The sequence below is a fragment of the Cygnus olor genome, chromosome 1 (genome assembly GCF_009769625.2).
Source record: "Cygnus olor isolate bCygOlo1 chromosome 1, bCygOlo1.pri.v2, whole genome shotgun sequence".
Lineage (NCBI taxonomy): Eukaryota > Metazoa > Chordata > Aves > Anseriformes > Anatidae > Cygnus > Cygnus olor.
The window spans coordinates 102,490,800-102,517,492 of record NC_049169.1 but is presented as its reverse complement, the minus strand read 5'-3'; the positions used below and the strand labels follow the sequence as shown (position 1 = coordinate 102,517,492).

The following is a 26,693-nucleotide window of genomic DNA, read 5'->3' as shown; positions in this document are numbered from 1 at the left end:
CAGGAAGCATAGCACCGCTCCTGCTCCATCTAGATCCCATGCCACTTTCCCTAACTGAGCAGAAAGTGGTGCTAGGCACAGCCCAGCACTCTCAGTGGCAAGTGGGGGTGGAGGAAGACAAGAGCAACATTCAGGGCACCGCTGTCTGCTCTGCGATACAAGACGCAACAGCTCAGAGTTTCACACCTGCTGCTCTGAGACCAAAAGGCCAAGCTAGAATCCCAAACTAACTTGAAGCACAGTGGGTTCCTGCCCACAGCCGTTGTCTCCTGGAGAAGGGAGGTGGCGCCAGGCCTGCCTCCTCAGCTCAGTGTCAGTCCAACAGTTTCACCTGCAAAAGGAAATTTCTGCAAGTAACAGGTTAAGCAGGTTTAGCAGCTGTCAGGCAGAGCCCAGCCCAGAGCGCTGGCCAGGTGCTCCATCTCCTGTCTGGTTTTGAACTGTGGGAAAGTTGGCCTGAACATACCCACCCTGGGGGGATGGATGGGATGGGAGCAGGGGAGTTACTCCTCCTTTCCCCAGCTTGCTGTGTGGTGCTCACAGGCACAGTTGGTCAGGGAGACAGCTCTACAATATGGCTGCCCTCATTTCTTGACCCTGAATGAATGTCCTAACCCACTCCCCTGGAAGCAAAGTCATCATTCTTCCAGATTACAAACAGTAAGAAGATTCCCTCTTAAATCTGAAGATAACAGCTGCATCCCATCCTGGCTATCAAAAAACCAGCATTCAACATCTTCATCTCTTACCTCAAGGATCTTCTGTAAACATCTCATTTGCATAACTTGTTTAAATAGAAAGAACAATTCAGATACTCACAGAACAGTTAAGGGGATCTTTGGAATTTTCTTGGCAACTTTGAAGATCCCTTTTCCTGCAGTATTTCCTGTGAAGTACACACCAGCCACACTGGTCACCTGGTTCCCAGGGAATTCAAACAGCACCTTCTCCTTCCCATGTAGGCTACCCCAGTGCCAAGCCTGGCCTCCAATGAGCAGACCTCCACCTTCCTTTACAAAGCAAACCACATCTTTTGCCTGAGTGCTGTCATAGGCATCCATACAGTACACCCCGTGGTGGGTGCTGAGCTCTGCCCCAGCCTCTACTTTGATGCCAGCCCTGAGGAGCAGCTGGGAGAGGGAATCCAAACGGTGATGGGACCCAACCAGGGCTGCAGGGGAAGGCTTGAGCCACTCCACGGCATTTCTGAGGAACTGGGAAAACTTGGAGCTCTTCATGATTCCCTCGTGGGAAACAACCACCATCTTGCCTTTCCCATACCGTGAAACAGCGATCAGAACCTGCTTCTCAGCGCTCAGAAGCACAGGGTAGGCATCCTCTCCAACAAGCAGCAGCTCACAAGGAACAAAACCACCAGTGAAGTCCCATTCTCCAACACCGTCTACTAACAGCTCATAGGTAGCAGAGGGTTTCATCTTCAAGCCACTCTTATCTGATGGAGAGAAGAGCAACATTCATTACAGTATGGCTCAGCAATACAGAACTGCTATAACAACACAATAGTGTCATTTTTTTGTTGTTTAGTAGGAACTCCAAAGCAAACACGAAACGTTTATCGGAAGCAGCTTTGTAGACACAACTTCTTTGGTGACTGCTGAGCTGCTTGCTTGGCTTTGTTATTGTACTTTTTACCATTAAAAAATACTGTACTTTTTTCCATTGTTATTTACCATTTAAACAGAATTAACGAGCATGTTGAGATGATGGAGAAAAAGGAAGTGACTGTTTTAACAAATTCTGCTATGCATCAAGGAGGAGAACAAGGAAATAAGGATGAATACTTTCCCATTAACAACTGATTTGGAGAGGGAGAATGACAGAAACTCCAAGAAGTCTACTAGGAACTTGCCTGGTAGAGGTGGCTTACATGGAAGGTGACAGAAAATAAAAAGACCTGATCAGCACAATACGTGGCATAATTCAAACATGCAGTTTACAGTTTTCTTCCCAATTGGATATGTACAGAAATACACGCGGCTGCTGCAGCTTGAGTTTCCAAAGATGTACTTCTACCTGTTTAGACACTGAAAGCAAGGAGTATTAGGTGGTGATGTGAAGAGGAAGAGGGTTGGTAGAAACGATAGAGACGATCAGCTCCCCTGTCATAACTGACAGTTTAAGCCACATAGGACCTAGCAGAGCAGGTCTGGGCACAGGATTTTCGTGCCCTAGTATTCTGTTCTAAACTGCCACATGACATCAAGGGAATAATTTCCCATTTCTGTAGCTTTGTTTTTCCCATCTATGAATTGAGGAGAATGGTACTGACCTCTATTGCCAAGTCCTTTGAAGTCTGTTGGGTGACACGTGCTATATTTAGCTTCCCTCAGGTTGAAAGTTTGGACTACCTCTTCAGCAAAATCGTCCTGCTGAGCGGAGGCTTCTGTGATTGTGCAAACAGGAAGAGTTTGAGGAGGAGAGTTTGACCAAGTTCCACCCACTTTGTGTCATTCCAAATTCACAAGGCTGACTGGAGCACAACGCCTATGGCAAGAGAAGGAGTTCTTCTGGGGCAGACTTCGCCCTTTCCCTGGCAGCGTCCTGTGCCAACACCAGAGTCTCTGTGGTCTTCACATACATTTCAAATTTGGCTACCCTGAAACCTAATCCTTGGCACGCTAACACAGGAAAATAGAGAGATTCTGGAGAAGTGGAATCCTTGACACAGATTTATTCGTCATAAGCCGCAAGGTGCTCAAAAACTGCAAGCTGATCAAGAATGACTGCTCATTCCCCTTGCCTATCCTCTGGACAAACCTGGAAGCTCTGAGTTTTTCGCATAAACTCTCCTAAGACTTCACTGCTGTTTTATATATGATTTCTGAGTGAAAGTTGCTGATTAACACTGCCCAGAAATTTAGTGCTTGTTTGCCAGCTTAGTCTGAATTCCAGCTTTGTTTCCCTGGGTTTGAATAAACCCTACATTTAAAGGCAAATACTAAGTGATTTAGGTTGTTTGCCAGGAATCATGCAATGAAGTAGTAACACAGCCTGGGAAAATAATAGTCTCTTTCTGATGGCTTCTGTGGATTTAAAACTAATATAACTATACTGGTACACTGACTATGGCGTAAGGGAGAGGAAAATCAGGTGAATAGTCATTTAGTTTCAGTAACTGGTACTCCATCTGAGGACTACCCTCCAGGATTATAGTTTGAAGTAAATTCAGTAATAAAGCAGCCCTTAATTCTTAGCACCCACTCTTGTTCTTATCACAAGATTTGGAAGCTAAAATCCTGGGCTGTGATCCCACAAAAGGATGGGTACTTCCTGGCACTTAGCGAGAAAAAGATATGGCTGTCTTTATGTTATGCAAACATAAACTCTATGTTTACAGGACACAATGACCACCACATAACAGAATTCCCAATTTCTATGTATTTATGATTTCTCCCATAATATTGTATTAACCAGTTGACCGTGGAAAGAGGAAGGAATTGTACTCATTAGACCCAGCGCAAACAACTACAGGCAAATCCCTCTTTCTAAACAGAGAAAGTAGAAGGTACAGTAGGGACAGAGAACATGGAAGTCTAATGAGAATTAGAGGAACCTGTAGAAGACAGATGTGTGTCTGACATGTCAATTTGGAGGAAATAAAATTTGGCTCTGGTTACATGCAGAGGGAAGAGGAAGATCTTGACTACCATTTGCCTCCCTTGTTAACATGGAAATGCAAATTTTCCATGGCAATGTCTGGAATGAGTTAAAGACTCAATTCTTTGTCCTCCGTCCTGCCCCTTCCACCTCTCACTTCCAGACAGTTCCCATTCCCTACAGAGCTGAGACTATTAAGAGTAGGGATTGGAGCATACATCTGTAAATCCTGTCAGATGACCAGTCCTAGGCTTTCTTCTCTCTGTGGAAAAGGAACAAAAATTACACGGAAAGGTATGGTGGCTTCATTAAATGCAGACTTAAGATTCCATCATCTTCTGTCCAAAAGCCATCACAGTCAGCACAGAGAACACCCAGGCAAAAGGGACATGGTATGGAGGCAGGAAAACCGTTGGGTCCATTTAGGAAGATCCCTGGCAGACACATGACTAGGAGTGAGTTCTAAGGGTGAATATGGGAACAGACTTCGTATCAAGTGCTCAGTCACTCTGGAGCGAGTCCTTAATGGTTGCTGCAAAGCCTGTCATAGCTAAAATGTAGGGGAATGTGCAGTATCTGAGAGGGGGAGGGCAAAAGGCACAGGACAGTCACTGGAGGTAGATCACTTGTTAAGAACACAGGCAGCCTAAGTGAGAGAGTGAGAGACACGATTCTTAGCAATTTGGATGCTGTTCCTAATCAGGGGGGACTCTTGCAGTTTCCAGTCTTTCCTCTTTCAGCTTTACAGTCTAGCTGTCCGCACAAGTAACTATGCATCAGGTAAGCTGCAAGGTATGCATGTAGTAAAGAACTGGCAGGCTCTTGCTTTTTAACACGTTTATCTACAGAGTGAGCAAGGAGATGAATGCCAACATCTGGCATTTGCTGATGAGACAGAAGTACTTATATCCATGATGTCTGTTCATCATCAACATTGGATTTTTATTTTATTTGATTTTGTGAGTACCTACTTAATTGGGAAACAGAAGGAGACTAGGTGCATTAATGACTAAACCATTAGCAGTCTGGGGCAGCGCTGGAGTAGATTCTGGAAAAAAAATCTCTTAGGCAGACAAAACTATTTTGAAGACAGCTAAGAGACTTGCAAAGCAGAAGGGAGATGTGACCTTTCAAAATGCAGATGTTTAAAACTGAGCTAGTCACTGTGAGCTCTGTTTTCTATCAGTGGAGAAAAACATGCAACTGGATGGAAAAAGCCATCTGACCTGCTTTAAAACTTTTCTTTAGGGTGAAATAGATCACCCTATATAATCTAGTGACTGGATCTCTCCTAATTTTAAATGGAGCACAGGGCAACTAGCTCTGATGCAGTCCTTTCCAACTAGATGAAGCCAGTGTCACTGGTTCAAGGCCTATATGGAGAACTGAAATGACATTGGGCTCCAGAAATGCCTTTATATGAGTTTTGTCCCAGAATAGCTAACTTAGAACACAAATTTCATGCCTCGAGCAATGCCCTTTGGCATGCTAGATGAACACTCACAGCTGGAACTTTAAGATTCCATGTTCTGCCAGGTGACTGTAAGAAGAAGCTTTGAACCCATAACAGGAGAATATCATAATCCTCCTGTGTCATTGTGGAGCAGGTCCTCAAAGCTCTTCCCAGACATTCATCCAACCAATCTTGAAATTATCAACTCAACTATTTCCTGCTCATCTACATTCCAAATTGAAACAAGAAAGGCAAACATTATCTGCATCAGAAATCCTTACCTCCACAGAGAGCCTACAACATGCATTCTCATTAGTCTGGGATAGAAACAAAGAAGAGTGACCGTAGAAACCTGGAGAATGTTGTCCTCATAGGCCCTGTAGAATGACCAGTACCATGGCAAGTCCCAGTATCCATATGGCAACAGTGACCTGCAAGGGCACAATAACTTAAAAAAAATAATTTAAAGGCTACAAGACACAGGAAGGAGGATACATTTATGTCAACACAGTCAAAAAAAAACAAACTAGAGGTCATAATCTGAAGTGCTTAAGAAAGCTGATGACATACAATACACATGAAGATTTATTTCTTCTCCACAAGATTGTCTGAGCTGTGTGACAATGCTCTATTTAACAAGGAAAAAAAATGTTGCCAGTTCAGAAGAAAAAAAAATCATATTATTTTTGAACTGTGTAGCATAAATGCAAATTTAACGTACATAAAAACTGCAAGTGTACTTAAAAGTTCTGTGATATTCTTATAAAGAAATCCAGTGTCTACCCTGCAAGAATAAGTAGGCACTACAGCTGGCTTAAGCATACAAGTGAGAGCTTGGGCTGCTGCTACGACAGTAACATGCTCAAGCTCTGCCCTGCCAGATGATCAGGAACTTGGTCTCCGACAGGGTATGAAAAACATTCAGCAGAACTGTGAAGCTGGATCACTTCAGAATGGGCTCAAATTTGTGTTAATCTGAAGATGGGGACAAAAACTCTCAGGACTGAACACCTCAGATATGTCCTGCATGTTTCTCCACCTTTTTCAATATGGAAAAATGGAAAGACCAACCTATGTGTAAGAAAGGTTGTGAGGAAAAGCGATAAATCCAGGTGCAAAGAACTGTAGCTAGAACAGCACTGATACCGCACCAATGTTTTGTCTATTTCTGAGCAGAGCTGGCACAGCATCAAGATTCCCTCCAACACGTTCCTACCCCCCCAGCTCTGTGAAAGAGCAGTTGTGGTGGAGTTTAGCTGCCCAGCAGGGTAAAACCACCACAGTGTTACATAAAAAAAAGTCAAAGAAATAAAGCTTAGTAGATCAATGGAAGACAGAGGCAGACAAGAAGTAGGTGAGGTTGTGAAATTAATAACAACTCAAAAATGACAAATAAAAGCTAAATACACCAAGAGCATCATCACAAAAATCCTCCAACAGTTTATACCTTCCAAAGGTGGCTGTTGATAAAAGCCATATGGAGAAAAAATGTAATCCATACAGACTGACAGAACCAGGTTAACAAAGACAAGGCCAAGAAAGCAATTACTAAAGGAAGTTACTATTTTTTTAATAGTATTAGAGTTATTAGAAAACAAGTTGAAAACAAATACAGTACAATTTTTAGTAAAGGTGCAGCAGAATCTATCAGGCAATTGCCACCTGTAATTAGTTATTGGTAGTACTTTCCTATGGAAAAAATCAACAGGGATTGCCCATCCTTTCTGATGATATTAACGTGCACGCATTAGGGCTACTCACTGTCTAACAGAATGCAAAGAAATAGAAATCCTTAGTGTCTAAACACACAGCTGAACAGCAATCTCAATTACTTCTTAAAGATAAGGAAAGACCACAATGAAAGTATGTATATAACATCTGCATGGGTGATTTTAAATAATTTTGCATTTGAAAATGTAATTAAAATTTTAATTAAAATTGAATTTGACTAAATTCCTAAGAACTGAAAGTAGGCTCATGGGCAATGATCAGTAAAGACACAGATGCCAGAGATGTTTATACAAAAAAGTCCTACTTACTCTTTTTTAAAATCTCTATCTGTGATCCAAAAAGGACAGCACGTATCACATAAATGAAATTCCCAAATAATATGAAGTATTTATGTGCAGAAGCACAGGAGAAGGAACCATAACCTTACTAGAAAATAACTTAGAAAATGAGAACTTTCATTTAAGTAAGTCCTATGGCCTGTAGTTTCAGAAAAGTGCTGACATCTGCTGGTGAACAACGAAAAGAACAGCTACAAAATCTCAGAATTGCAGATACAGAGCCCTTTTCTAATCCTACGGTGGAGGGTTTGGGTCTCATTTGCATGCCTGCTATTATGCTATATATTATATATATTATGTTCGGATTATTCCCCTTTAAATGCTGCTAGGTTTTGAAGCAGGGGATGAGTGTAACACCACAGTTCTTCATTTGAAGAGAAAGAGAAAAGAGACCTGTGTCAAATGCTCTTTGGATGTGGACCATGCCAATCTACTGCTGTCTGCAGTGATGTGGTAAAGGATAAGGAGAAACAACAACTTTCTCTCTTCTAAACTAAAAGGACAGCACAGGACTTGTTTTGCTATATACTATCAAGAGCAGGGGAAAGCAAGGATAACAGGACAACTCACTGAATCTGAGAATGACAAATGGATAAGGTTTAACTTGGTTGGCAGGCAGTGGCTGACATCCTTAATGGCCTAACATGAAGTGTCACACAAATTAGCAGCATAGGATTAGACTGATGAACGTTTGTACCTTACCGTAGGCTTCAAGAGTAACACCACTGCTTGCAACATCAACAACAAAGCACAATTCATATAAACTAGTCATTTCCTCCTTATTATGCATCATTATATTTTATAATGCACCAAGCAGAGGTACTACAAGCTGATCTCTTAAATCATATTATTTTTCAACTTAGTAGAAGCTACAGCTGAGCTGTGTTGCTCTCTGCGCACCTTTTAATGGCTTTATGTCCAAACCTTGTTATATATAACAAGTCTTTACATAAACCTATTCATAAACATAACAAGTTGCAGACAAGCATTAGCCAGGCTTCACCTCCTGCAAGTCTGTTCCAGAGTCTCACTGCAATTAGTTGGTTTAGGACATTTTATTGCCCAGGCTATTCTCTGCTATTTTAGGTACTCTTCTTACTTGCCTTTCAGCAGTAGCCTGAAAGCTAGTGCCAAAAAATTTCATTTTCACCTCTCCTACTTGTACCGTTCAAGTTCTGAAATCTTTCATACTCTCCCCACCTTGCTTAGTTACTCTCTTTAACTTTCAAAATTGTCTCTACTGTTTATCTTCTGAAAACAGGCCTGATATGACATTGAGGTTCCTTTCCAGTGCTGTGGTATTATAAACATATTTTAAAAGTCTTAAAGGGCTTAAAAGAAGAGAGACAGACTTTTTGTCTCTCTTGTGACCTGTCTTCCACCCTAGCATAACCTAGTGAAAACGGTGTCATTGATATCACCTAAAACACCCCCTGCCTCTTTTCTATTCTCTGCGCCTTCTTTTCCATAAAGCACCCCAATAGACAACTCATTTTCAACTTTTGTGTATTGTACCTTAATGGAAGCCCTTAGACAACATCTAAGCAGTCTTTGAAAAGTTACTAAGGGATGTAGCCAGCCTGATGTTCTGGGTTTAAATCACTTCTGGAGGAGTCTGCACTGCAACTGAGGGCAATGGCTGAAAATATACGACGTGCAGAACATCTCCAAAAAATCTCCACTAAAAGACCTACCTCCTTTTTTTACTATTTATCACTTTCTTAAACTCGGTTCCAGCATATTTGGAAACTGTGGTTAATTTGGCACCATTTCTACACACCACAATTTTTAAAAGCTGGAACATAAAGTCTACAACATACAGCTCAAGCAATACGAGTACAAAACAGAATCTGCATTGCCCAACAAAAACACTTAGCACTGTGAGGTCACATTAGTCAGAGGACGGATGAAAAAGTGCCTCCACGTTTTTGCTGTCTCCACTAAGAAGACCTGTTGGACCAGAACCAGCTTAGATGCTTTTCTCTGTGCACCCCAGCAGATCACGGTCTGGTTTATGGTATGCACAGAACCAGCTTTGTACCTGCCGCAGATTTAATCTGCAAATTCATCCATGGGGAACTGCGAACTATCAGCAGCTAGAACCTTCTAGACCAAACGCATCCAGAAACTGTTCCTTTCTCTCTCACCCTTCTTCATGCTTAATCCTCGGTTTGAAGCTGCACTAAAACGTGTTTCTGCCTGGGGCTGGAAGGCACGCCTTTTGAGGGGAAATCTGTGGATTTTGCACGTTCTATCTACCTGGGGGACTACAGCCGTCCCCCTGCCCGTGGGCCGGCAGGGGCCGCTGTGCTGCTCGCCCGGTGCCCGTGGGCGAGCGGGGAAGGAAAGTTCAGGAAGGGCCGGGAAGGTGCCGCGCGGAGGCACGCACGTTCCGCCGCCCTTACTGCTGCCAGAGGTGCTGGACAAGGCCGCAGCCTGCCTTTACATCCCCGCAGGCGGCACCACCCGGCCCACAGCGCCGTACAGCCCGCGGGGGTCGCACCGCGGTGCCGCCCCTCGGCTCGGCAGCGTCCCAGCGGGGGGCTGGCGGCAGAAGCGCCCCCAGCCCGTCCCCACGGGCCGCGGAGGGCAGGGGGCTGCCTGCCAGCACGCGGCTCCTCGCGGGGCCGGGAGTCCCCCATTGCTCCCCGCACAGAGCCCTGCCTGCGACATCCTCCGAGACCCGCGACCCCTCTCCCCGCCCCCGGCCCGCCGCGCACTTTCACCCCGGCCCCTGGCGCCCCGGCGCGGCGATCGCGCTGCGGCAGCCTCTAGAAACTTCTCGGTCCCTCCCTCTCCCCCTCCCCTTCCTCCTCCTCCTCCTCCTCCTCCTCCTCCCCCTCCCCGCTGACCCGGGGCCGGCGCTGCGGCGAAGGCAGGAGGGAAGAGAGGCGCGGCGACTGGAGCCCGCGGCGCAGCGCGGAGCCAGACCCGGCCCTGTCCCTGTCCCTGTCCCGGCGCAGCGGTGGCAGCAGCGGCGAGCGGGATGACGGCGGAGGAGATGAAAGCGGACGGGGCTCCCCTGGAGGGGGTGGACATCACGCTTAAGCGGGATGAGGGCGTCCTCAAGGTACACGCCGGCTGCGGCGCGGTCCCCTCGGGGATCGGGAAGGGGAGGGGGGCGGTGTTCCCACCGTGTCACCCCGCACGGCCCTTGCGGTCAGGCATTACCGGCGGGGGCGGCCGCCGCCACCTCCGCAGCCGCCGCCTGTGTGCGGGGCTCCCCGCGGCGGCCGGGGGCGAGCCGGGGTCCGGCCTCCCTCCCTCCTGCCCGGCCTCCCCGCGGGGCGCAGGGCAGGGGAGCCGGGGCCGAGCCGTGCCGTACCCGCTGGTTCGGGGGCCCGGGCCCGTCCCGCCCCCAGCACGTGTTGCTGGCCGGGGGCTAAAGATGGAGCCGGGGCAGCGCCACCATGTGCGTGTGGTGGCCCCGCGGGCTGGCGTGGGGCAGCGCTGCCCTGCGGTACCGCGCTGCGGGAGCCCGGCTCTGTCGGCCCGGCGGCCGGGCTCTCCATCTTGCTGCGAGCGGCTCCGGCAGCCTGAGATGGCGCGTCTCAGGGCCCGAAGGAGACGTGCTCGGCGACAGGAGCCGGAGCGGCCGCCCCTTGGTGCGGCTCCCCGGGACGAGCGAGCCGCCGGCGGGAGCTGGCCGCAGGGCTGGGTCGTGCCCTGCGCTGGGAATGCCCCCAGTCTTCCCTTCGCATTTGCATGTCGGTTGGTCAGGGTAGTAGAATTAGTACCGTGAGGGGGAGTTGCAGGAGCTTCCTCCTCCATCAAATATTTCCAATTTCCATATCTCTAGAAACTTCTCCAGTCTCTCTTAAAAACTTTCCGCAGCAATCGCTAGAAGTCTTCTTTAATCGCAGTGAAATTGGAGTCTTAGCGTTAGGGGAGATGAAGAGGAGCAGGACAGAGAGGACAAAATTCTCTTTTTAGCCTTCAGAGCCTTTTGGTTTTAGGTTCTGTGTTTGTCGTAGTGATGCTTTCAGGAAGGATGCTGGGGACCTCACTGAGAAATGCTTGGTTTTATACTCTCTCAAATGTTTCTTACCGATACACTCTGCTTAGAGTTTCAAGATTTTGCATGTATCACAGTATAACGTTGGAGTTCTCATATATCATATACATAGCTCCCAAGGAGCTGCCTGGAGGTCTCTTGCATCTTGGCTGCTTGAACACAGTAAAAGGCAGTAAGTATCCATCTACTGTATGCAGTACCCACCTTTTGATGGAGAAGCAGGTGATGCTAAAAAAAAAAAACAAAAACACACCAGAAGTGGGATTATGAACTTTAAAGGCGAAAGATTGTAGAGACCATGAAATCTAGCCAGGGCGCCTCCACGGACTTTATTTTCGTAGTGATTGCAGGATACACATATTAAAACCAAGGAGGCTAACTCTGAACCTAATCTGCACCAATTTTGTGCTGGTATCATTGCACTGATTCCAGGAGAGTTTTTTTTCATTTGTTCATTAGCTTCATATCAGAATGGTATCCAGAGGTTTTCACCTGGTGTTACTGCATGTATTTGCACTATTTCTAGTGTAAGCATTTAAGCACAGAAACAAATACTTGCAATAACAATATGAACAGAAAAATCAGGTTCTTACATCTGCAAGGGAAATGTAAATGCTATTGAAAATAGAGCTGCCATACTTACGAGAAATTATTTTTGAGTCTCCTGAAAATGAATTAAATGCAAAATACTAATGTTGTACAAATACTGAAAATGAGATAATCAGTGTTTGATGTTGTATAACCTGTTATGACACTTTAAGAATCTGACATTTGGAAAAGCTTAGTAAATTTTCAGTAAATGTAGTTACTCTTCCAAAGTGATTTCAGATTCATTGCTTTGAAGCTACTAGACAAGTCTGTGCATGATGTAGTACAGGCTGGTTACTAGATTCACATTATTTTCATATACGTCTTTTCAATTCTCTGTTAAAGAGATTGCTTAAATTTTTGCTTTCTTTGGGAGGAAAGAAGATCAATAGATCTCTTTTTAGCTCTGATGCTCATAACTGCTGTAGCACAGAGGTGATGGAGGATAAGGGCAGGGTGTGCAGAGTGAGGTCCAGGCATCTCTCTCTGTTCACAGTGTTCCCTCCCTAGGAAACTGAGCAGGTAGTATTCCCCTCCTTCCCTTCCCCCCCCAGTGAGCTTTGCATAACTGTCAGGTTTAACTGGAGTAATTTCAGATTACCTGTTGGAATAGACCTCGTATGGGAGGAATCACGATGTTTTCTTGTTTGTGCTTTGCCTAGAACACTGAACTTCTTGGTAATGATACAGTAGTGGCAAGGAAAATACTTGAATAAAACAGACCAAAAAAAAACCTGGTTGGTGGTTTTTCTGATTAAGTTTAAAGGTCATACAAAATACTGTCAAGGAAGTTTAAATGACATTGGTAACTATAGATGGAGAGATTTGTAAGCTGGTGCCAACTGTTGCCAGTTAAATTCTTGTATCACAGTAGAGCCATCTTGAGGTTCCTGCATTTAAAACACGATTAATCTGTAGACAATCTAGTCAGTCAGTTCCTTCCCTGATAACTGAAACAAGCCTGCAAATCCCTTACTGGCTGAAGATAGTAATGCATGTACCTTGAGTAAATGGAATTAATGTCCAACAGGCAGGTGTAGTATTCATCATCTTAGTGTTGCTTACTGTTTTTTTCAGGTTGTCAAGAGAGAAGGCAGTGGGACAGAGTCGCCGATGATAGGTGATAAAGTGACCGTCCATTATACAGGATGGCTCCTCGATGGCACAAAATTTGACTCCAGTCTGGACAGGAGAGACAAATTTTCATTTGACTTGGGGAAAGGTAATATTTTATGTTTGGTTTTAATCTTGGGAGTATTGAGATGGAATTCCCTTGCGTGTGTGGTTCATTCCCATATTAAAGTTACTATTTAAATGTGTTTTCAGAGCTTAAAGTTTATTTACTTAGAACAGCACAGTCAGAACTGCTTTGAAATCTTTCTGAATGTGCATGCTGTATACCTGCCTGCTGGAGAATTCATGGAGCCTCAGACAAAGCCCTTTAGGGGAAACACCTGATGGGAATTCACCCTGAAGCAGAGTGATAAAGGGTAGTTAAATAACCAGAGTGTGCATTTTGTTGATTGTTTTTTTTGCAAACTACTTCTGCAAGCAACTCAAATTCAAGAGTACTTAATTGTGACCAGATTGGTCACAATTGGGACAGGGTGCACAGATACTGGGGCATGGTGCACAGGGGCAACTGTCAGCTGCAGCTGAAGAATGATGAAATGTACTCCTTCTTTCCCTAAATTCCCAAATTAACCCAAATCTGAATGTTGAAGTAAATCCTGTCATAATCAAAAGCCTTCATTTTTTGAATGCAAAAATCCAAACATCCTAGTTCAGCAAATCTTATTACTCAATCTTTGTTTTTTCACTAGCAGTTCTCTACCTGCTGCTCTTTTATTTTGGAGTTAAATTCTGCAGTGTCCTGAAATCTGGGATGATACCAAGTTGACTCAAATAATTGAGTCTGATTGAGTTAAAAAGAGACAGGAGTAGGAGAGCTTGAATGAGAGGATTTTGTTACTTGAGATTACAGCTTCTGTTCCCTTTCCTCATTAGAAGGGATACTATGCCTCCCCCCCCCCGCCCCTTCTGTTACAAGTGCATGTAACTTTTAGTTACCACTTGTGCTGGTCTTTGCCAACTGATAAAGTACAGAGAGAAAAGGCTGTTGTTTCGGGTTGTTTTCAAAATACAAGCAACCAATCTCTCACCCTAAGACCTTCTGCTCCAAAGAGTTTATTGTTATTTTCTCCACACTTGAGATTGTGCCAGGCTCTTCAGGAATCGTCTGTGTCTAGATAACTTGTATTCTCTATGGGCCAGGAAGTAAGGGGAGGAAAAGAATCACTATATCTAGAATGAAGAAATGTACACAAATTTGAGTGCCCAAGTAACTTTGTAACTTGATTACAGTTAAAACTGACGTACATAAACCAGAATGGGCACGAGTCTTTTAGTAGTTCTGCTCTGTCTTAGGTTTTGTGTACTAAAAGTGTTGATGCTCAATTTCAGAGTTGATGATGTCTTTCATGTGTGTCTAGCAATCACGACTGAAATTTGACTTCTACAGGTGAGGTGATCAAAGCATGGGACATTGCTGTGGCAACTATGAAGGTTGGCGAAATTTGTAGGATTACTTGTAAACCAGAATACGCCTATGGCTCAGCTGGGAGCCCACCAAAGATACCTCCCAATGCTACTCTGATCTTTGAGGTAAGTGAGATACAGACACCAAAACTGTACACTCGAAGAACAAACAAAAGTCATATTTCACTGTAGAAATTGTGTGATGTAGTATCTTTTTAAATAGGAGGGTTAGGCACTTAAAATCTGTGAAGGTCACTCTTTCTTTAGTCTTCCTCTTACATTGTTTTAAAATAAATTTAATAAATAAAGCAATGCCAGCATGGTTCCTTTGCAAGTGCCATCATTGCACCAAAATTGTGTACAAATTGTCCTACAAAGAAAGCACTTTTTTTTTTGTACATGCTTGCCTGTAAAACTGATGTTGAAAGATGTAGTAGCTGTCTCATCGCTACATCAGCATTTGGAGACTGTCTTGGTTATGACCTGAAATAATGGATGTCCTTTTTTCTTTTTAATTCATAATTCTTCTGTAGAATACTGGCGCAGGGCTTGGTGGTGAAAAAAGAAATGGGAAAATTTGTAATGTCATCAGTGGCATGTTCTGGAGTGATGTAGCTTGTTTCAGACAGACTGAATAGAAACACCGGAATTGTATTAGGTATCTATCAAAATTCTAGCTGGAAATACTCCTCGTGCAGATGAATATTCAATTTCTTTTGCGTTCCGTGTATCTTTAGTTCAGTGTCATGAATGTCAACAGCAATAGCTTTGAATTTCCTTTTTTTTTTTTTTTTTGCTTAAACAAGGTACTTAGTATAAACAATGCTGAATATACTGGCTTGCTCTTTTGTGCTGTTTTTACTACTGTTTTACTCGAAGATAGGATAGCAAAACGTTTTCTTCTTAATTTTGTAGCTGTTAGACAAAGTTTCTTTTGTGACTAGATGTGTTTTTTCTGTCTTGTCTTGGTACTCCCACTTCAAACTGTGATTTTCATTAGAGACTTGAAAGACCATTTGAAGAAGTTTCAGGCTGGTTAGTCATCTGCATTAAAACCAGCTTTTAAAAATTCTAAACAATTTGTTGCAGCAGCAATTCTAGATAAAAGGTAGGACAGATCATGTTTTTGTTGTATTTGTAAAATACCTTGTTTACATTTCTTTCTCAGTGACTAATGAGTTTGGTCATCTTGGTTTCTTCTTTGTCTTTTTCTTGGAGATTTTTTTTTTTTTTCCCAAAATGATCATAGAGTCATAGAATGGTTTGGTTTGGAAGCGACCTTAAAGATCATCTAATTACAACCACACTGCCATGGGCAGGGACACCTCCCACTAGATCAAGTTGCTCAAAGCCCCATCCAGCCTGGCCTTGAACACTTCCAGGGATGGGGCATCCACAGCTTCTCTGGGCAACCTGTTCCAGTGCCTCACCATCCTTACAGTAAAGAATTTCTTCCTTATATCTAATCTAAATCTCCCCTTTTTTTAGTTTAAAGTCATTACCCCTCGTACTATCAGTGCAGTCCCTGATAGAGTCCCTCTCCTGCTGTCTTATAGGCCTACTTTAGATACTGGTGGAAGGCTGCTATAAGGTCTCCCTGGGGCCTTCTCTTCTCCCGGCTGAACAACCCCAACTCCCTCAGCCTGTCCTCATAGGAGGGGTGCTCCAGCACTCCGATCATCTTCGTGGCCCTCCTCTGGACACGCTCTAATACCTCCATGTCCTTCTTGTACTGGGGGCCCCAGAGCTGAAGACAGTACTCCAGGTGGGGTCTCACAAGAGCAGGATAAAGTGGGAGAATCACATCCCTTGACCTGCTGGCCATGCTTCTTTTGATGCAGCCCAGGATATGGTTGGCTTTCTGGGATGCAACAGCACATTGCTTCTCGTCAAGCAACACCCCCAGGTCCTTCTCCTCAGACCTACTGTCAATCCATTCTCTGTCCAGCCTGTATTTGTGCTGGGGTTGTCCCAGCCCAAATGCAGGACCTTGCACTTGGTCTTGTTGAACTTCATGAGGTTCGTGCAGGCCCGCATCTTAAGTCTGTCCAGGTCCCTCTCTGGATGGCATCCCTTCCCTCCAGTGTGTGGACTGCACCACACAGCTTGGTGTCATCAGCAAGCTTGCTGAGGGTGCACTCGATCCCACTGTCCATATTGCTGACAAAGATATTAAATAATGCTAGTCCCAAACCAACCCCTGAGGAACAACACTTGTTACTGTTCTCTACTTTGATATTGAGGTGTTGACTGCAACTCTTTTGAGTGTGACAATCCAACCAAATCAATTGGGAACTCATAATACATAATGATAAGGCAAGTCTAGAGGGGAGAATGTAGGAGAAATAAAATGGGAGCAGTAGCTATGTTCAGTCATGCAAGGAAGAATGATGCAGAAGTTTTGAAACTATTGTCCTTTGGACAACTCTTAAAGAAGCCAAGAATTATTTTTTTTTTCAGTAGTCCTTAAGTATTGTGGTTCATGTAAGTATAACTTAGAAGCCAGTCTCACAGTCGTTTGAATTAAAAGGATCTAATTTGTACTGTTGGGAGACCAAAGTTGTTGGAGGAAAAAAAAAAAAAGCCGTAAAGGCCTGAATTATCATCTGTAATTCATCTGTAGGTTTCCATTCACTATCTACTAAATACAGCATCTTCATAGCTTGACTATCTAATATCTTACAGGATGTTAACTAAGACAGTGGCTGTCTGAACAGCTATAGTTTCAAAGAACTCTGGAGTACAAATTCCATGGGTTACTGAGTTGATGTGATGAGAATAAATGCAAGACTTTTCTTCCCTGCACAGATAGAGCTGTTTGAGTTTAAGGGGGAGGACCTCACTGATGATGAAGACGGTGGCATCATCCGAAGAATCCGTAAGAAAGGAGAAGGCTACTCCAAGCCCAATGAGGGTGCTCTTGTAGAGAGTAAGTATATTATACAAATAGTACATAGCTTTACATGTGAGAAGGCAGAACTCTGTTTCCTTACTTACAACTTCTTTGTCCTTAGAGAGAGGAATACCTAGCTTATCTCTCCTTTACCAAGTGACGTAACTTAGGGTAAGCTTTCATTCTTTTATTTCTAGAGAGGTTTACATTTTCAAGGAGCAGCTGTGTTCTTCAGAGACACTGAATCTGATCAAGTTCTGATCTGCCAACAAAAGTTAAATGATTCTAATAAAGTAATTCTATTTGCAGAGGAACAAGAGGGGAGATAGTTCTTGCATTCGTTGTTGGAGTAGAAAAAAAAAATCCAACACAACCTGGATGAATGATGAGGGGGGAGGGTTTATTAACTTTAGCAACAGAAGTTGTGTTTGCTACCAATAGCTAACATACATACGTAACGGTTAGAAAAGACTGGTTAGGAGGAGGCTTTGGCATTACCTGTATTAAATGTGCTACCTACCCCTTACCATGCACAGTTAACTTCTGATTTGTCTCTGGGTTGTTCTGTTTTTTTGTCAACAGTCCAGTTTGAAGGCCGATATGGAGATCGTGTTTTTGACAAGCGGGAGCTGCAGTTTGAGATTGGAGAAGGCGATAATTATGATCTTCCTCATGGTCTGGAGAAAGCAATACAGAAAATGGAGAAATCTGAGGAATCTATTTTCTATCTCAAATCCAAGTAAGCTGTTCCTGCTCTTTTGATACTTGAAGGCTTATTCCTAACATCTGGCAAGGATGATGTGTTCTGTTGCAATGTTCTTCAGATCTTCTCAGTTCTGTAGTAAAAACTTGGTCAGACATGAAAATCTGATGTATGGAAAGTACAAAGCTAAGGTTATGTAGCCACTAGGTTATGAAGTAGTAGCACTCAAAATGAAATTGACTTAAGTGTCTATAGTGTTGATCCTAGTGAGTATTAAAACAGATACTGTTGCTTTCTTTAACTGACATTCTTGTGTCCCCTCTTAATGAAACTACTTACTGTACAGAAGTGCATATAAAGATACCTGGATTAAAGAACAGCCTCAGAATAGGAAAAGATCTGATAAGCCTTCCGAGCAGCCCTCTGTGATATGTAGTGAGACGTTAAGAGTATCTGAAACCTTTTTCTGTTAGAAAATGCTCAATGATATTCTTAAGCAATTTGGAAAAACACGTTCAAGATTTCTGTGAGGCACGAGATTTCATAAGGCAAATTTATATCCAAACCTTTGATCATCACAGTTGTTCTTGGTTTCAGAGAGCCCTAACTCGGAGGTATGAGTGCACAATACTGTAATAGTAAATGTTCTTAAATAAAAGCAGAATTTTCCCCTCACAGTGTGAACACATTTAAAATAAGGGGAGTTTGCACTGATTAGTTCCACGAAACTCTAACTTATTTGTTTTTATTTTAAGCTTTTTAAACTGGAGTTGAATCTGGAAGAAAAAAAGCAAAGCAGTCTTATCTTGAGGGTTTTCCTGCTAGTATACAGTTTCTTAATGGAGTTTCAGGGCAGAAAGGCCTTTCTACAGGCATTTACTGTTAATCAGCAGATTTGTGCTATCTTAAGTGTACAGCTGTTTACTTAGTCTGTGTATCGTTGTCTTTGCTTTTCTGAGAATACTTAGAATAGAATACAGATGTTCTGAAGAAAATAACCAGTCTTGGACTATGAATATAAAGTAGGATGTGTATAACTTCAAAGTATATGTATTTTTTTTACTTGCTGAACTTTCTTTCCCTTCACATAAACAACAGCAAGCTCAAAAAAAGGGGAAAAAAGCATTTAATAGACAAATCAATCCCTTTTTTTTTCAAACTCTCCCCTATCTTGTGCTTGCTAATTTTGGAAAAGTATCTGGAATTGTTCAAGCCTTTGTCTTGCAGTAATGCTATATAGGCAGACTTGCATGTTGTTTGTTTGTTTGTTTTGCCTCAAGCTTCCTGTGTAAGAGATCATGGTTGTTTGGATAGTTTTTCAACTTTCCCCCCTCCCCCAATCTTTCAGCTATGGTTTTGGAAGTGCTGGGAAGGAGAAATTTCAGATCCCTCCAGATGCAGAACTACAGTATGAAGTGAAACTCAAGAGCTTTGAAAAGGTGGGAATAGGAGATGAAGTTCCAAACAGACTGGGAGGAGGGGGAAGAAGTGTGGGTGCAGCTTAAACAAGGACAGTGGTATCCTTGAACTTTGGACCTGAAGTGAGGAAGTTGCTGTAGTAGGTGGTGATGAGACTTTGAGAGCTCTTGGGTTAAATTGTCCTTACTGGATCCCTGTCTGTTGTTGTCAGTGCCTCTTCTGCTCTAGAGCTCAGTTTCTAGTAGTAGCGTAAAACTGCTTTTTCCAAGTCTATCTTTACTGTACTGTTATTGTGAATAGTGTAGCCACACATTTTCCCAAGAAATTACATTGCTGTCTTGAACTGTTCCTGTTTGGATAGGCTAAGGAGTCTTGGGAAATGAATACAGAAGAGAAGCTGGAACAAAGCTGTATGGTGAAGGAGAGAGGCACTCAGTACTTCAAGGTAAATTACAAACCCGCAATAATAGTATCATTTCTTAGTCCATGTTATGAACTGGTAATGATGATCTACAGCTTCGGTCATTTTGGAGTGGTGTTTATTGGTATTCTCTGTGTCATTTTACAGGGAAGAATTTTGGGGGGGAGAAGGTGTCTTCAAAAAAAAAAAAAACAAAAAACAACCTCAGAGTTGCAGTGTCTGAATGCTTGCTGCTCTGTTGTTCTGTTCTGTAGTTCTCTGTATCAGAGCTGTTTGTACCTAGAGATAACTTTGGGGCAAACATTGAGTAGTGGCAAGGTTATAGTATTTAAGCTCCTGCTGTGGGATGGTGCTGTGAATGAACAACTTTCATTTGGGTAGGTAGAGATGTGTGGAGAAGCAGTGTTTCAAACAATTTGATGAGCAGAAGGCAGACTTTACCATGATTTTCATGGCATTGTGATGGTTGTACTGTTTTGAAAAAGCCCCATCTTGTTTTGTATCAGAAGTTGAACACAAGGTGGTAGCTGAGAGTAAAGTACCAATGCTGGCCAATGTGTACAGCTTTAGTGAGGAAACCAGTAGGTGGTATGATTCCTTAAGATTTACTGTTCTATGCAGTAGTGATACACTATGACAGAAGTAGTATACTTTTGATGATAGAAGTTTTTCTGATTATTCTGAAGTATTTCTTCAGATCTATTGCTTAAGGTAAGCAGAAGAGGCAAGGGGGGGTAAAAGTTACTGTGATGAGCTGTGTGGAAAATTAAATTGTCTCGTTTACAGGAGGGGAAATACAAACGGGCAGCATTACAGTATAAGAAGATTGTGTCATGGCTGGAGCATGAATCAGGACTCTCTGAGGAGGAGGATACAAAAGCCAAGAGCTTGAGGCTTGCTGCCCACCTTAATCTAGCTATGTGCCATCTCAAGCTGAAGGAGTACTCCCAGGCTTTGGAGAACTGCAACAAGGTAGTAGAATTTATTCATTTTTAAGGTGCTCAAGTGGTCTGACAATTTATCTCTTGCTTTAATAATTTGAGGAATATCAGGCCATGTGGCGTCTGAACTTTATCATCAGCTGGCAGGTGGGTAGTAACAAACACACAACAAAAATATCCAGCACCTTAAGTTCATAGTGGTATTTGGAATATCTTTTACTAACTTGCTGGTACATTAACTAAGAATATTTGAGCATTTAGAAATCAGAAGCAGGAACACATGATCATAGAATGGCTTGGGTTGGAAGGGACCTCAAAGATCATCTACTTCCAACCTCCCTGCCATAGGCAGGGATGCCACCACTAGATCAGGTTGCTCAGGACCTCATCTAACGTGGTCTTGAACACCTCCAGGGATGGGGCATCCACAACCTCTCAGGCGTTCCAGTGCCTCACCACCCTCTGAGTGAAGAATTTCCTTCAAAATCTCCCCTCTTTTAGTTTAAAAGATTTAAAAGACAACATTCTCCCTTGTCCTGTCATTGTCTGATTGAGCAAAGAGTCTCTCTCCATCATTTTAATCAGTTCCCCTTATGTACTGAAAGGTCACAACAAGGTCACGCCGGAGCCTCCTCTTCTCCAGGCTAAACATCCCCAGCTCTTAGCTGTTCTTCACAGGAGAGGCACTCAGGCCCCTTGATCATCTTTGTGGCATTCCTCTGGAACCGCTCTAACAGCTCCACATCCTTCTTGTGCTGGGTGCTCCACACCTGGTTGCAGTATTCCAGGTGGGGCCTCACCAGGGCTGAGTAGAGGGGGACAATCAACTCCTTTGACCCACTGGCCACTCCTCTTTTAATGCAGCCCAAGATGCCGTTGGCTTCTGGGCTACGAGCACACACTGCCAGCTCATGTTGAGCTTTTCATCCACCAAAGTGGATGAAAGAAGATAGTAATGTTGGCGAAAGTCCAGCAAAGAGCTGGGATAGAGCCAGGACTAACTCTCAGACTTGCTGGTTCTCTGTCAGATGGCCTACTATATCTTTTTCTACTTAATTCTAATGTATTTGATTCGATTTATTAGTAATTCCTGACAAGACTGAAAATCAGAAGGTTCAGTTTGTAGCAGTTACTGATGTTCTGACTGCATGTTATTTAAAAAACATTTCTTTTTTCTTTTTTTTCCTTTTTTAAATGCAGGCACTTGAATTGGATAGCAGCAATGAAAAAGGCCTCTTCCGGCGTGGAGAAGCCCACTTGGCTGTCAATGACTTTGAATTGGCCCGGGGAGATTTCCAGAAGGTGATACAACTCTATCCAAGTAACAAAGCTGCCAAAGTGCAACTAGTAACTTGTCAGCAAAAAATACGTGAGCAGCATGAGAAAGAGAAAAAGATGTATGCCAACATGTTCCAGAGGCTTGCAGACAAAGACTTAAAGGTAAGTAACACTGCTCCAGAAGACCACAAGAGGTGATGTCACATGTTAGATAACAAATAGAGTTTTGGGTATTCAGCTTACTTCTCCCACCCACTTCTCATACAAGTGGGAGAGCACTCAAGTAGCTGCCTCTGGGGGAAAATAATGGAACAGGCAACACTCAGAATGATTAAGCCTTCTTGTTTGAACAAGACAGCTATCAGTACCAGGGGTATGACACAAAATGTTTTTAGTTAATTCAACTGATTTTGAAACAGCAGTGATGATCAGAAAGCAGTTGCAGTCGTGAGTGAGAACGTGGTAACATCTAAGAACTGAAAAAAAGAGCCTTTTTTCCTTGAACTAACAGCTCTGAAGAACAGTCTATTCTGGTGTCAACATGGCCAATCTACTGAAACTTGATGCCTGTCATACAGGTAGTGCTGAAAAAAACCTTGATTTTTGTCATTGCTGTTGTTTTTGTTTTCAAAGAGTAGCAGTATTTTTCTGGATTTGGTTCTCCTTCTCATGGAGAAGCATAAACAAACACACAAATGCAGATGTTCCCCACTGATTCTGCAAGGAATGTGTCATTGTCCATGAGCACGGTAGTTACGTACCTGGCAGCCTAATGTCAGCAATGGCCCTTGCCTGCTAGATACTGACATATATACCCATCCGTTGTCTTAATATAAACAAATGAATAAATAAAAAATCTCAGCAAGATAAAGATACAGCAACCAAACTAGAATTATCTCACTTTTAGGCATCTTCACCTGTGAAACTGCAGGTTTTAATTGCTAGCTGTCTGGCTATGCTGTGCAGATTCCTTCCAGGTAGCACAGCTGCTAGGAGTCTAGTATGTTTCCCTAGGTGTGGTGTATCGCATGATCTGCCATACAAAGAAGATTGCTGAAACAACTGATATCCACTAAAAGTATGAAAGGGCTGTCTTCATACTTTTAAAAATGTATGCCTCAGTCCCTAAGAAGGACAGCTGGTAGAGTCATCTTCGCAAAAAGCAGGTTCATGGTCTTCGCATTGCAGATCACTAAAGACACTGTAGAGAGACAGCACGCTTTCTTCCATTTTTCCCATTTACTTTAGGAAAGAATCAACTTTGTTCATTCTGCTCAATATATTGTCAGATAATATCAGAAATTGGCATGTGTTTGTATATGTTTGGTTTTTTTTAATAGAAGCCATCTGGCCTATTTCATATTTGTGATTTTGTATGAAAATAGATCTATGGAATATGGAACTGTAAACAAACGCCACTTAGTCCCTAGGTCAGTCTTGGTAATTTTTCTTGCAAGAAAACATGTATTTCTGCAACTTCATTTTTCTCGTTGCCTTACTCAAACTCCAACAGATTTTCTACTAGTAGGTATGGGAGAAACTCAAGAGTCCTAGAGAAAAGGGTTTGTTTAGCTAATGCCTTCTGACTCCTAAGAAAGCAGTGTGCAGTATAGTTCTGAAATTCCTGACATTGGCATATCTAAACAGTCTGCTAAAGTGTGATGGCCACTATTGCATCAGTAGTCCTTTCCTTGAATTGGAATAATTCACATGTATGAATTTTTAATAGTCAAGATTGCTGCCTAAGATACTTTCTGTGAAGAGGCTTCACAGAACATTTCCAGTTTCCAAGGATGACTTTTGACTGGATGACCAGTCAGGTCAACCTGACTGTTTGACCTTTGGCTGGATGCTTTTTGGCTGATTTCATGACTTAATTTAATGATTCTGCCCCTTTTTACCTCCCTCCCACACCAGTGCATGCTTATCTCCATGCTTGTTCTAGTCTGACCTTATAATAAAACAGCTGGTGCTAGGCTGACAGGTGGAGTAGCAATTTCATTGTAGTATTTTTTAAGGTGAGTAGGACAAGACATTTCTACCTCCGTTTACTGTGTTTGAAAATCATTGTGAGGTCAGTATGTGCAAAAAATAGGGTATGTCCTATTGTAAAAACTGATTTAGGGCCATCACTACGTGGCTCCCTGCCTTCCACGCCTTTTTAAGTGGACTGGAAGAGCAAGGAGAAGAGCACTTTTAGAGCAGACGCTTTGTCAGATTAGATTTTTCTTCCAGGTAAGCTTGTAGAGGACATCCAAGTGACTTGTTGAAGTTGCTTTTCATGAAACTAGCTGTCTGAAATATTTCTTCATAACTTGAGTTCAACTGTGCCTCTTACAAGTTGGGAGAGGAGGCAGAACGTGGGAATCACTGAAATTGAATCACATTGAAACATAAGCAGGAGAAAGAAGTTCTGTGTAGAGGCTTCCTAGATAAATTTCAGTTTGTAGAAGAACCGTTTAAGAAAGTGTTACGTGGCAAGCATGTAAATACCATATTATGAATCTTAACTACCTAATACTAGTATTATTTCTCAGCCTACTCTGGACTGCTTCTGGTTTCTTTGATACAGGAAAAAACACAAAGAATTTTTCAGCTTCTCTTAGCTGAAGGTCTTAGTATCTTAATTCAGTCTTGCAAGGAGTCCAGGTGTCCTAGTGATAGACATCAAATGATGTTTGTAGTATTGTCTGCAAATTTAGAAATTTTGAATAATGGAGGCTTTTTTTGTCTCTGTTTAGTCAGCTACTACTCTTCAAACCACCCACACTGAAGATGCAGAAATGAAAGATGAGCAAAATGGAGTTGAAGATAAATCTGAAGTTGACACAGAAGCATAAAGACAAAAACCCTATTCCATTAGTTTTGTAAATGAAAGAATTTCCAGTGAATTAGACCTTTATTTTTCTACCTGGTTGGACAGTGGCTTCAGAGGAACAGAAGCTGAGGCCACTATGCCATAGTCAATTACAGCTTTGTATGTATGTGAAAGAAGCTGAGTGGCAGCATAAATCTGGTTTAATCCTAGGGACTTTATTTATTCATGCGGCCTCTGTTACTGTTTGAGTTCTGTCTGGATTTACTCTGCTTGGTTTATTTGCATTTTACCATTGTGTTTGTCTTTCTGGTTCCAGCTTACTTAAATTTAGGAAGCAGAATCTGGGATTAATTTCCTTGATTTTTTTTTTTAATGACCTTTTCCAACAGTCCTCGTGAGATTTGAGAACAAATCAGCACTCCCTGTTCTTCTGCCTTGGCATTGTCCCCATTCCCCCCATTAAATGCTGTAACCTTCCTTGTATGCCTCCCCTTTGCAAATTACTGAAGGTGAAGACTGTGAAGTCACAGCTTAAGAAATAAAGCTTCAGTTAAACTTAAGAAAACGGAATTTTTTATGGGTTTTTATTGGAATTTGCGCAGAATTAATTGAATTTACTGTCCTCTAGTCATTCAGCATTTTCTCATCCACATAGCTGTACAGTAGTGACAGTATGTTTTTCTCTATTGTTCATTATCATGTTTTCACAATCAATACAGAATCTGTTTGCAAATGAAAAAATGTTGCTGAAAATTGTAAACAAAGCATGTCTGTAACCTATGCATATAAAGTTTATTTTCCTGTTCATATTGCTACATTCCTCTTTCCTCTTTTTGTTGTAAAACTGGACCAGGAAAATACTGATTTATACCTGAAAGTAACTGGCTTTAAGGAGAAAATGTGATAATAGTTGAAACGTGTTGCAAATGCTTATAATTCCTGATGAACTACAAACTTCTGAGTGATCCTCATTTCACACAGAAGCTATTTGATATCCTCCTGCTTCTTTGTACAGTATGTTGGGTGTTTTTTTTGCTAGTGGTTTTGTGGTGTGGGTTGGTTTTTTTTGTTTTTTTTTTTGGAGGTGAGGAATGGGGGAAATATGTGGGGTTTGTGTGGTTTTTTTGTTTGTTTTTTCCCCTCCCCTCTCTGCAGGTATGGAATGGAGTATTCAAACTTAACTTGGTTGTTTATTTCGTGATGTAATGCTAAACTCAGCATCTCTACTGTCCTGTTCCAAAACCTTCTAGCAGCAGGGACTATTTTTTTTTGCCTGCTTTGTGGAAGGAAGGTAGCTTTATCTGTTCCTTTCAGGTAATGGACTTCTGCACTGAGAAGGATGTCTGGTCTTCCCATGGCATGGAATGGGCTGGATTTGTTTTGTATATTGCAAAGAATATGCCTGTCTTAAACCTGATTATATCTGAATTCTTGGTTTGAATTCCTGGTCTCCTTTCCTGAGGGGGAGAAAAAAAGTGAGCATTCATTCATGGGCTTCCTATAGGACTGTGGAGGTTCTAGCAGTTGCCTCTGCAGAAGAGACAGCTTGGGCCTGGGACCTATATGATTAATTATTACCAAAGCGGTAAGCCTAAATTACTCTCCTGCCCCCAGTCCCAAGATGAGAAGTCCACCAACTGCTGCTGGGTTGGAGCTAGCTTAGGGATCTGTGAACTGCACTGCTTTCTGCATGCCATAAGATTCTTCAGGGTGGGAAGAGATAGGAGAAAGCAGCAGGGAGAGGTGCTTGGTAGGTCATCACTCTTAGGGAAATGCTGTTTTCCTTGACTTACCTATCACAGGCTGGTTTATTTAGGAAAGTTACAATCATCAGATAATGTAAGTACTTTTCATGAGTTCTGACTCAGTAGCATCATCAGTCCTGCATACATGAAAGCAGCTTTGCTTTCTACCAAAATACAGCTACCTCTAACTGGAT

General features: G+C 42.6%; 2 protein-coding genes across 7 annotated transcripts; one reads left to right on the top strand and one right to left on the bottom strand.

The window, feature by feature from the left end:
* Positions 1-6: 6 nt before the first annotated feature.
* LOC121078454 (TRPM8 channel-associated factor 2-like) lies at positions 7-9,919 on the bottom strand. 6 transcript variants are annotated; one of them, XM_040574725.1, is made up of 4 exons: positions 9,861-9,899; positions 5,424-5,502; positions 2,291-5,296; positions 7-1,453 (listed from the first exon to the last, which is right to left on the bottom strand). In XM_040574725.1, the coding sequence occupies exon 4, from the start codon at positions 1,434-1,436 to the stop codon at positions 816-818; it is 621 nt and encodes a 206-aa protein (XP_040430659.1). In that variant the 5' UTR covers positions 1,437-1,453; positions 2,291-5,296; positions 5,424-5,502; positions 9,861-9,899; the 3' UTR covers positions 7-815. The 6 variants fall into 6 exon arrangements, with proteins under 6 accessions (XP_040430659.1, XP_040430633.1, XP_040430616.1 ...); XM_040574699.1 differs by having other exon boundaries at positions 2,291-5,502; positions 9,861-9,919; XM_040574682.1 differs by lacking the exon at positions 9,861-9,899 and having other exon boundaries at positions 7-331; positions 820-1,453; positions 2,291-9,436.
* Positions 9,920-9,982: 63 nt separating this feature from the next.
* FKBP4 (FKBP prolyl isomerase 4) lies at positions 9,983-25,310 on the top strand. Its single transcript, XM_040574625.1, has 10 exons — positions 9,983-10,210; positions 12,821-12,965; positions 14,265-14,407; positions 17,090-17,210; positions 17,757-17,913; positions 19,226-19,316; positions 19,658-19,741; positions 20,504-20,689; positions 21,859-22,098; positions 24,678-25,310. The coding sequence occupies exons 1-10, from the start codon at positions 10,127-10,129 to the stop codon at positions 24,774-24,776; spliced, it is 1,350 nt and encodes a 449-aa protein (XP_040430559.1). The 5' UTR covers positions 9,983-10,126; the 3' UTR covers positions 24,777-25,310.
* The last annotated feature ends 1,383 nt before the right edge of the window (positions 25,311-26,693 follow it).